The sequence below is a fragment of the Glycine max genome, chromosome 2, assembly GCF_000004515.6.
Source record: "Glycine max cultivar Williams 82 chromosome 2, Glycine_max_v4.0, whole genome shotgun sequence".
NCBI lineage: Eukaryota > Viridiplantae > Streptophyta > Magnoliopsida > Fabales > Fabaceae > Glycine > Glycine max.
Window position 1 is genome coordinate 46,551,289 of NC_016089.4, and position 12,500 is coordinate 46,563,788.

At 29.8% G+C, this 12,500-nt stretch overlaps 1 protein-coding gene across 1 annotated transcript; it reads left to right on the top strand.

The window, feature by feature from the left end:
• The first annotated feature begins 3,189 nt into the window (after window positions 1–3,189).
• On the top strand, window positions 3,190–4,293 carry LOC100796142 (PRA1 family protein B3). The gene has a single exon (XM_003519367.5). The coding sequence runs from the start codon at window positions 3,409–3,411 to the stop codon at window positions 4,054–4,056; it is 648 nt and encodes a 215-aa protein (XP_003519415.1). The 5' UTR covers window positions 3,190–3,408; the 3' UTR covers window positions 4,057–4,293.
• Window positions 4,294–12,500: the final 8,207 nt, after the last annotated feature.

Genomic DNA, 12,500 nt, shown 5'->3' on the forward strand with positions numbered 1-12,500 from the left:
AAAACGTTTTAGTAGAGGAGGAAAAGATTTAGAAGTAGGGAACATCTGTAATAAAATATTTCAAATCATGTGCATGTATATAACGGTTTTTCGATCGATGGGGAAAAGGCTGAAAGCTATATTCTGTTAGATAAGGGAATATATGAATGGTAAGTCTGACAGTTTGGAATATAACTTCAAATGTTATCACACTCGGATACGCAATTCAGCTCAAAGGAAAGGAACATGAATAAGATTGAACCTTGATGAGTTATCAATTTATCATGATTATACGAACGGTATATACCCCGATGCATGCTTGTATGTATCAAGTATTTTCTTACTCTTATAATTTGTTGACCAATTTAATTAACTAATTTTTTTCAAGGAACTTTATATTGTTAATGCTTAACCTTTAATAATTATGTTATAACTTAATTGTACACAATTATTTATTTGATTATGAAGACGTTAAGGGTCTGTTTAGCACATAGAATTAGTTAAAACTAAATTTTTAGTTAAAATCATAATTTTTCTGTTTACGTTGTATAGAAAACTAGTGTGCACAACTATAAATTTGAAGTTAAATTTTAATTTCATTTCGATATTTTCATTTAATCGTAGCAATAAATGGGGTCAAATCAAATTTGAGTGAAAAAAATTAATCCATAAGTAATAGTCCAACAACAATGTAGTAATGTAGTATATATGAAGGAAATAATGGTTGCGATGTGATCAACGATCAATGACAGTTGCAGTAGTTAGGGTAGTGTGGCGACAACAATAATTATTGTAATAGAAGCATTAGTGATTGATAGTGATGCAGATAAGTGATGTTAAGTGTGGCAACAACAATAAAAATATGACAATACTGATATAGTAAAATAATGATGAAAGTGGTAATGATAATAACAGATAATTGGAAGTAGAAAAAGAAGACCAACTAAACATTGATGGAGAAGGTTAGGAACTATGAATATGTGATTAAGAGTATAAACGCTAGGGGATTGGGAATGATTCAATTCAATTGTATTATAATTTTATGAAATTAAGTATTGAATATTGCACTTCATATTTTAAAAGATTTTTTAAATTAAGTCTAATAATTCTGTCTCCAACAAATACTACGAGAATGATTTATTTCTTAAAGAGCATCTGATGAGATAACACGACATGCTTACTTGACAAAAAGGTGATAGAAAAATATTTGAATAAATCCTTAGTTCCCACAATGGTGGAAAATACTAAAAACAGCCTAATTTCACAAGGAAAGTAAATTAATTAGTTTTTCTTTATTTTTTTAGGAAAAAATTAGTTAGTTGAAGTATGCATATTTGACTCGACAATTTCTAACCATAATAAAAGAAATGGTATAATAATGAAAATCTTTTAATGGTGCATTATTTACCTGTGCAACATATAACATTAAATAATTATGTAAAAAAGGTTACACACAAAATAAATTACATTAATGTTAAACTCGTAATTCTTCAACCTCTGAAATAATTGGCCGAGGCACTTTCAAGAAAAAATAAGACAAGCCACTAAGCTAGTTTAGAAAGTTCAGATGCTCAGCATATATTGTTGACTTATGTTTCTCTTGAAAGCAAGAAAGTAACATAATAAATGCTTCCACCTCTACTTGGCTGGTTTGCTGCCTAATCCACACCTAGTTTCAGCATATTCATATCGGTGGTTTTTTTTGGGGGGGAAGCATATTATCGGTAGTAAACCTAATACGTGAACATATTCCTACTTTAGAAATATTTAAAACTTTTGATAGGAAAGGAAGGTGTAATTCTTGTACACACAAGGAACTACTTACTTTGTTACGATACCTGGCCATGATCTAGGCACATTGACATGTTGACTTTAACAAATGCAGGCATGCATTATTTTGTTTTTAATTAAAGACGACATCTATTGTGGACTACTTTTATAGAAGATCTATAATGCACCATTTTTTCTATTGTTAGATTGATCAAATCCTTACACTCATTCATCACTCTCATCTTACAAATAAATTTCACTTGAATCTTTAAGAGCCCTTAGATCAAAATTCTAAATTCACAATAATTGCTAATTTGATTTAATTATGTAATTTTCACTTCAACATTTTTGAGTCATAAAATTGAAACTTTAACTTTATAATTGCCATTGATATGATTTAATGGAATTTAACATTAATGAAAGATTATCAATTTTTAAAACTTAATCTTTTGAGTCAACACAGACTTGCATGCCATTTATATGGTATTAGATGTGCCACAACAATTTCAAGGTGCTCTTGATGCAAAAGCTCAAATGTGAATTGTAGTTATACATTTCAAGTTCTTGTTGTTTCAGCATATTCAATGTAATAATAAACCAAATGTGACATACAATTGTGTTTTTTCTATGAGATTACTGTAAATTATGTTTATATTCATTAAGTCAAATTCTTTCACCAGTATGTCATCAATTTTGTAACTACTTTTGCTAACAAGTAAAATGTTGTTAGGATTTAAATCCTTAACCCCTAGCTTCCACTTCAATGTAAAAGTTTTTTTTTATTTAATTATACAATTGATTTCTTAATTATAATTAAAAGTTTTATTTGATCCTTAAATTAATAAAAATTTAATTAAGTCCTTTAATTATTTAAAATATTTTAATTAGTCTCTCAATTATTTAAAAGTTAAATTAAGTTTTTAAAACTCGGTTAATGTATTATGAAAATTACTTTATCACATTTTTTATGTGGTTCATTTGATTGCATAAAAATACATTGCATATAACATTAACATACGAGGGATAATATATATAATATATAATATCAATAAATGAAGGATTAAAAGTGCACGTAATATCTATAAAAAAAAAGTGCAATAACTTTGCTAGTACTAAATAAATAATATAATATTATAAAACTATACAAATAATAATTTATATGCTTCAATATTATATGTCTTAATTAGACTTTAAGAAAAAAATAGTTAATATTTATCCTTGTCATGACTTTTAATTAATTATTATAAAAATAACAAAAAAAAAGTATTAGATAACAAATTTATTATGTAATATTATTTATGATTAAATGTTAATATAAAAAATATTATATGTGAATTTTACTTAAATTAAAAGAAAAACGGATTGCTTCTTTTCAATTATTGCCCCTATTACACATATTGACGTTATATTGGTCATTATTTTTTAAAACCTATTTATTCACATTATTACTTTTTGCGTTGCGTTTTCTGCAAATAGATTCTGCCCATGCCCATCTCACATTAGGAAGGTTATTTTTGGACATTTACCTTTACATACTAACTAGAACCTCCCTCGCGCTTTTCTTCGTTTCCAAACCCGAAAGGCCCAACCACAGAGTCTCCATTGCCCCTCGCTCTCTCTATTGGTTCACGCGCGGCAATTGGAGATTCACGCGCCACCATGGCCTCACCACCGACACTCCCTATCTCCTCCCAATCCAGCGCCTCCGGCGGCTCCGCCTCGCAGTCCCAGCCTCCGATCGCAACGCCGGCGTTCCGCGCCTTCATCTCCCGCATCTCCTCGTCCCTCCGTCACGCCTTTGCGCAGCGCCGCCCGTGGGCGGAGCTCATCGACCGGAGCTCCATGTCCCGACCTGACACCCTCGCCGAAGCATACTCTCGGATCCGCAAGAACTTCGGCTACTTCCGCGTCAATTATCTAACCCTAATCGCGCTCGCGCTGGCGGTCTCGCTCATCACGCATCCGTTCTCGCTCTTTGTTCTCTTTGGCCTCCTCGCGTCGTGGTCGTTCCTTTACCTCTTTCGCCCTTCGGATCAGCCTCTAGTGCTCTTCGGACGCACCTTCGCCGATCGCGAAACCCTAGGGATCCTCGTTGTGCTCACCGTGTTCGTTATTTTCCTCACCAGCGTTGGATCCTTGTTGATCTCTGCATTGATGGTTGGATTGGCGATCGTGTGCTCGCACGGCGCGTTCCGCGTTCCCGAGGATCTGTTTCTCGACGATCAGGAGCCGAACAGCTCCGGATTCCTCTCGTTCCTCGGTGGCGCCGCCGCTTCAGCCGCCGCGCCGGCCGTCGCGCGCGTGTAAACGGCGGGATCTGGACGAACGCTGTGTCCGGTGGATTCTTCTCAGGTTGGTTCGGCCTTTTTTGTTGTAATATGTTAAATTGAAAATTGTTGCGATATTCTTTGCCTTTTGAGATCCAAGGCGAATTGCTTAGGGTTTAGTTCTGTTACTGCTTACTACTTTTTGTTTTACGCCGAAATATTATTGTGCTATTAAACCTCAAGTAATGCATCTTAGTCATTGATTTTGCTTCTGAAATTGTTCGTCATTTTCGGTAGATTTGTATGTGCATTTTTTTCTTCCATTGTCGTAATGGTACGATTTAATTGTTGGAATTGGACTAGAGATTCAGAGAATGAGACTGGATTTTTAATTAAACGATAGATTACTGTGAAAACTGAAATCTACTCTATTTTGTTTGAGATGTAGTATATACATAAATTGAAAAAGTTCAGCATATTCAAGTTTATGGAAGCCTTCTATGATGTTCAATGTAATATTGGTGAATTTTGTTCAGAAAGATGAGATTGTCGGTTGTAGGAAGAAATTCTGATATTTTTTGGATTGGAATTTTTTAGATGTACTGAGTCGTTTCCTTGTATAATTTATTTATAAAAAAGAATATTTGTTATTTTTTTAATCTGAGTGTAACAATGTTGACTAATTGAGTGTATTCAGGGGTTGGTTACTCAGCTGGGGTTAATTTTCTTTAGATAATGGAACAAAATTTAAGTGTTTTTAATGTTATTTTCTTGTTGAAATTAGGGATGGGACCCGTGGCTTGGAGTATATAATTTTTTTCATTAATTTTTTGTAACATGTAATAATAAGGAATATAAGTTGACTGGTTAAGAGCTGCAGATGTTTTTGGGTGCTTATGGTCAGAAAGATAGTTAACAAATGATGTAGAAAGTGTTGAGGGTTTTCCAAGTTGCAGCTACTCATAGAAATCATTTTATTGGTCGACTTCCTTCACAATAAAGAAGCATACTGTATAATCATAGTTTGTGATTATGTCATTCTACCCAAATAATGGAGTGCGTTAAAAAAGTTGTGTTAGAAAGCATGGATAACAGCAAACATTGGAAGTGAGCCTACAATAGAGCAGTTAAGATGGAATATGCAAGTCGTTGCCTAGGTTGTAAAAAAAAAAAACTGAAACAAGTTTTCTATTTGCCGTCAAACAATATTTGTTAGTATTAATTGCTTTTTTTGTTTGTTTTTTTTTTTGCGCTGGTAAGTGCGTATGTAATGAAAGAATCAATCATAATTAGCATTAAAATTACGTGGTATTAGATGCTTGTGGGTGAAATGCTAACAGATGAAAATGGGTCCTTTCATGCATATGATACAACTCAATACAACTCAATTTAAAATTTGATCTGATAGGATCTACTCTCAGAACAGAACAGATATCATTTTCATAAGAAAAAAGTGTTTAATGAGCTTAATTTATTACTCCGATTTAATTTATTTATCCTTTAAGATAATACACATATTTTAAAAAAATCAATTATGTGAATTTTTATAACAAAAATAATAACATTTGAGTAAAATATCTTCACTCCATAAATGTATTGAAGAAAAAAGTGAATAATCCTTTTCTTGGGCATTTTAAAGTAGCAAATAATTTAAAACAAATATTCAGAGTTACACATAAAATAAGAGTGAAGGGTTATTTCTCAATTCTTATGCTTAATTTATTCTTAACTCGACCTTTGTGATTGAATTAAAAGGTTTTTTAACAGCAATATTTGTTCATCGAGCTATATGGATCTTTAATGATGGTAATTCCACTGTGTATACATGGCAACGGGCATGAACGAGTATTACCTCCCAAGTCCCTTATCCAGATTCCCAATCCGTCCTCAATATTTAAGGGATTAAAATTTATTATCTCATCAGTGTATCAGTTGGATATTGGGTATTTTCATCCTTATCTTATCTTCGTTTCAGATTTGTAAAATAAGTTTTTTTTAAAAAAATTATATTAAAAATCTAATATTAGAAAAAATAAATTAATTATTATACATTTATTTTTATTTACTCATATATCAATAAATTTATTATAACGCATTTATTTACAGAAATAATTCAGAAAATGATATTAAATTATGTAAAAATTATAAAATAAAATTTACAAGTAATAAATAAAATTTTAATAATTTCATTATCGGAGCGGATAAAGGTATGGGTACAGGACACATAATAACATCTTTATTTTAGACCACGATCTCGATTAAAAAAGTCGAATAATCCCTGAATCTGAATCCATATCCGGTCAATTTAGATATTTTTCATCAAAATTAAAATGGGTTCAAACGGATACTACAAATATTGGTTTGGTTGCCATTTCTACTCGTGTGGTCCTTAATAGTGTATGGTGGCATGCTATGATGGTAATGGCGATATTTTATTATTATAACAAACCTTGGGCTTTGAAAAATGGGCTTCTAGCCTAGAATTGCACTTCATGTCTCAAGCAAGGACGGGTGTTGCCAGGTGCACCCAGCACTTAAGGTGAAATGACAAAAATACTCTTAATCTGTAAGCCATTTAAGTTGATCCGTAAAAGTCTTACGGATTAACTTGATCCGTAAGCTTTTTACGGATCAACTTGATCCGTATTGCTCCGTAAAAGGCTTGGGGATCAAGTTGATCCGTATCAACCTTACGGATCAACTTAATCTATACGATTTACGGATCACCCTCACACATATTCATCACAAATACGAAAAAAGTGCAGGGGTAATTTTAGTATTTTTAAAAAATACTGGATGCACCAACAATAATCCTGAGTGCACCTAGCAACACCCAGCAAGGACCCTTTGCTGTCACTGACCATATCAAGTTATCAAGAATCAACCCTCATGTTGATGACAGTATGCTTCAATTTTGATGGAAAAAAAAATGTTTGAATTTTCAATGGATGAAATGACCAAGGTCTTGAAACCTAAAGAAAACAAGGCAATAACCAACTCTGCGGACATCAATTAAGTTCGTCGGGAAAAGTTATCCACTGGTGTCCATAGCAAGGTAGGGAGATGTTGAAATGTAATTAAATTCAAAAGGCGGAAGACAAAATCCGGTTCTTGCCTTGTGAAAAATATTTGTTGACTTGCTATTGGGCAGTAAGTCATGTTACAAGTAACGTCTACATTACCGAGATCACCTATTTTTAGTCACTATTAATTAAGGACAAAATATGGAGATTATTGACCTTGTTCTCCGATCAATATTGGCATTTCAGTTCAGTAGTTTCTATCGATTTAAGGTTAGGCGATGAAAGGAGCGGTTGTCCTGGTAAATGCTGATTTTAATTGAAAAATACTAATAATAGTGTCTTTAATACTGTATTTAAGTGTTTTTACATTAATTAATCATTTAAGTGTTTTTACATTAATTAATCATTTAAGTGTTTTTACATTACATTAATCATTTGGTACACACAAAGGATACATTTTATTTGCTAAAATTTATCATACTTGACAAAGACAATTATTTTTGTAGATAAGAATAGGACAAAAACTTAATTTCTTTATACTCAATAAATTATGGGATAACTTTTTGTCTCACATACAAAGTATTTAAAGACATGCATAATTCATTTTTTCTCTTATTTCTCGTCAATTATCTATTTGTTATAACAATCACCTTAACATGTCATCTATCTCAAATTCATGTTATTTATTAGTTACATTAACCCCTTATAATGTCATATATTTCAAATTCACATCATCTATTAATTACAATAGTTATATCATGATGTCATATATTTTAAATTTATATTATTTACTAGTTACAATAATCTTATCATGTCATGTATTTCGTATTTATATTATTAACTAGTTAGCTTACTTGTATGTATTATGTATTTTGAATCTCATAAAATATAATAATAGTAATAATAATAATGTAAATTATATTAAGATAATTAATATTAAAAATAATATTTTAGTTAATTTTATATTATTATGTTTGTGTTTTTCATTGTTAATCAAATAATACACTAAATAAAAAAATTATCCTATAACTTAAATATTTGTCATATGTTGTTCTCTTTGTTGTTTATCATATGTCTTAACAAATTTGATATTTTAGTAGTTTATTTTCATCTAACCCTTTTATTAATAGAGATATTTCTATTTATTTGTTCATTTATAAATTTAAGACAATTTTAATACCATATATTTTAATTATCTCCTTCTATTTATTTAATTCTTAAATACTTTAAACATTTATAGTAAATGAGAGAAAAAATAAGCTATAAAAGTAATTATACTTTACTCATACATAAACTTAAATTAACATAGTAAAAATAATTTACTTTTCTTAGTCTGTATTATCTTTTTAAGTGGACATATAAAAGAAATGGAGGGAATATATCAAATCAATACATTAATCACATACATTATTGACAAAATAAAATTGACGACAGTTATTTGTAAGCACTTGCAAGTTATGGTAGATGTTGACATGACAAATATGGATGCAATGCCCGAGAGGTCATTGTAGCCTGCAATGCATTAAACTACATCCAGGATCAATTCATGTGAATGTCATTAAATTTTTTAAAACTTTTTTTAATATAATATACATATATAATTATAAATTATTTTTATAATTTATAATAAAAATATTATCCTATTCCCATAAATTTATTTCTTGTATCATTTTCTTAATAGCAATTCATAGTGTTATCTTTTCTCTCTCTTTTAAATGTATCTAATTTATTTCACCAAAAAATAATTATCTAATTTATGAACATTTAACTCTGAGCAATTTTAAATATTATTATTTGTTTGTTTTAACTTCTTAATCATATATTTCTTTCAATTTTCCATCTTTAATCTTTAATTTTAAATTGAATTTTAATAAAAAAAATTAATTATCAATAATTAAAAATAATCTTATATTACCATTTATATTGTTCATTATCAATAGGATATCTATTTTTTATATTTAAGTATTTGTGTATCCTAAAATTTAATTATAATATAATTTATATAATACAATTATTTATTTAATTAGCTTACTCTTAGGTTCATATTATTATCAAAATTTAATTTTGGTTTTCGTATTCTTTTTGTTTTGCATAAATTTGCCCATCTATTATTTTAATCATGCATTTTAACTTGACATCCAATTTTTAGTAAAATGTTAACTTAACACTGTTATCCAGTCATATCAATATTTTTGTTCAGTATTAAATATCAAGTTAAAGTTAATATTAATAGATGAACTAAAATTACACAATCAAAATAATAAATGAGTAATTTGAATTTCAATAATAATAAGAAAATTAAAAGTGTAATTAATTTTATTTAAATAATTATGTAAAAATAAAAATGTGAGTGTGTTATATTGTTTTCCCACAACATCAAATTGATAGATAATTTGCTATAGTCAGGCTATAAATACATACATTAGTTCAAGTATTCTCATAATTATTGTTTTCAATATCATAGTTCTCATGAACGAATTTAGGAGTGTATTAAAAGGAGAATAATTTTTTTACATAATTATTTAAATATCTTATATCTAATAAATAATTATTTAATAAATAATAAATTTTAAAAATATTTATTATTAATTTTATAGATAAAACTAAAAAATGATCTGCTAGAAATTTTTTAATCAAATATCAACTAAAAAATTATTTTTCTTATATATTTTATTTTTTATTTTTTATTTTTATTTTTCTTTTGTTTCCTCATATTTACATTCTTTTCATACGCATTTGATGGTTGAAGGACTATTATTTGAACTTATTGTTTTCATCATATTTAAAAATTAGAAAATCAGTTTTTCTTTTTCTTTTTTAACAGTATTTAGAAAAGACTGATTATAGAATTTTCAGTATAAGGATAGAATGACTTAAAAATCATCACTTTCAATCTTATTCGCAATATGCTTCAGTGTACAGGTATGCCACGTCCTCGCAAAGTATTGTTACGTGGAGGATATATACATAGTTGGTAATCTGTTAGATTGATTTTCCTAATTTGACAAATTAGTGATTTTGATATTTTTGATAGATTATTAATAAATAATTATAATTAATTAAGTTATTAAGTTAATTATCAATTAATTATTAAAAAATTTAATAAAAATTATTAATCCTAATTTTCCATAACACTATTTTCCTCCTCTTGTCCGCAAGCACAGCTTGCACCTCCGTTATCCTATACAACTCTATTAGCAAGTAACACTACATTAGAATTAATAGTTTTTGTTAATTTTTTAATGATTAATTATTTTGATTTAGTTTATAATTAATTTAATATCTTTAATAATTATAATTATTAGTTAATAATTTATCAATGAGACCAAAATTATCAATTTATAAAATTAGGAAAATTAAATATTACAATTAAAAGTCAAGAGTCAGGGATCAAAATTAAGAATTTAAAAAATTAAAAAAATTAGAATTGTAATTTAGCCAAAGAAGAAAAAATATTGCATACTTATTTTAGAAAAATCTCTTTAAATAAGATATAAACAAGTGAAATTTACTTATATTTTGGAATACGCTAATTACATTTATAGTAAGTTCTAATATATAAATTACTAAAATTAGTATCCTACAAAAAAACTTCTAATTCTTATAAAACATTGAAGCAATCAATATTTGTCGATAGTTGAGCAAGTCAATTAGCTGAAGTCTTTGTTCATTATGTCCATGTTGAAATTAATATGTTAATAGAATGGTTCTTCATTTTCTGTCACTTTTTTTTTATCATTCTTTTGTCAATCTTTAAGCTACGATTTTGCAATTTTCACTTTTCATAACTCAACTATTACATGTTCTTACTTTTCACTCCATTCTTCCTCATTGCAGCACGTTCCAACAGGTATCATTAAAGACTCGTCCCTCACTCTTCCATAAGAGATTACCCTTTCACGTTGCCAATGCTTCCGACGCCAGGTATAATTTTAGTAGTTACTTACCATTTTGACAACTATATGTTAGGGACATTTGTAAGTATTAATTGGGTTGTCTTGCGAATTTGAAATTGTACCATTTGGTTGCTACATGATGCTCCAAGAAATGAATTTCGAGACTATCATGGCTTGTCACAACAGACACCCATCGATTCGGAAGTAGCAAAAGTGTGTGAGTGGCATGATGGTAGCAAAAGTGTGTGAGTGGCATGATGGTAGAGTATGTACGAAAGGGTGGGCAAGTTTTTGTAGAAAAAAACAAGATAAAAATAACGCATGCATATGTGAAATTATATCAAGAGAAAATCGAATATAAGAATATTTTGAGTGCATGTGGTTGTGATAACTGTTAAATAATTGTGAATTAATAATAGAAAATTAGGCAAATTTTGGTTTAAAATTAATTATTTAATAGTTATTTATAATTAAAAGTTAAAGAATTGATAAAATTTAAATTATGGGTTGCAGATCCAAAGGCTAGAGGTATAACAAGTAAAAAGGCAAAAAAAAAAAAAAAAATTGAAAAAAAGAAGAAAATTGGAAGTAGGCCCAGTCTAGTACACGAGCTTAGCGCGCGTCACGCGCTAAGCGGACAAGGCAGCACAGGCGCTAAGCGAGGCGTTAAGCACGAAGACGTAGGATTCGTTACTCGGGCTAAGCGCGGAGCACACGCCAAGCGCGCGATCCAACATAAACACACGCTAAACCTCCTGCACGCGCTAAGCGCATGATCTGAACGCGCTAAGCACGGGGTGTCACGCTAAGGGCGCCTACGAAAGCCCGAAGTTCATTTCAGCAACTATAAATAGAGAGTCAGTTTAGGGGGAATCACACACCTCGCCTCAGAGCACTTCTCTCAACATTCTAAGCCTGAGCTCTCCCTCCCTCTCTATATTCTTTATTTTTCTATCCATTCTTTCTTTCACCCCTCAGTTGTAAGCCCTCAATGACCATGAGTTGTTAATCCCCTAGCTAGGGCTTAGCAGGCCTAAAAAGCCAACAATGTATGGTGTACTTCAAGAGTTATCAATGCAAAGAGAATTCCTTCCAGGTTTTATGTTCTAATTCTTTTCTTTTTACCTTGCATTTACGTCATAAATTTCTTTTGGGTTTTATTCGCTTGGGAGAGGGTATTCCTAATAATGATTTAAGAGGCAATGCATGCATCAGTTTTAGGGGTTATACGCTTGGGAAAGGGTAACACCTAATATAACAAATAAAGAAAAGAATCATTGGGTCAGCATTGCTAGGCATAGAATGATGGTCCAATGCCCATGCATTTAGCAAACATCTAGAATTCAACCTTAATGCATTTTAATTATTGAGTCTTCACAAAGGCATTTGGGAGATAGATAGTTAAAATAGACTTGTCATCGTGAGACATTAGGGGAAAGTAAAACTGACAGATGTAGGTAAAATTAGTTCAATTGCATTGGTGATAAACATCATAATTTCATGCATCATAGGCCAATTAGGTTTGTCCGGTCTTAGCATCTTCATCTTAATTAATTATTTTTTAA

Bases quoted from the DNA above. Each gene is read 5' to 3' on its own strand.
- LOC100796142 (XM_003519367.5), top strand. From the start codon at position 3,409: ATGGCCTCACCACCGACACTCCCTATCTCCTCCCAATCCAGCGCCTCC.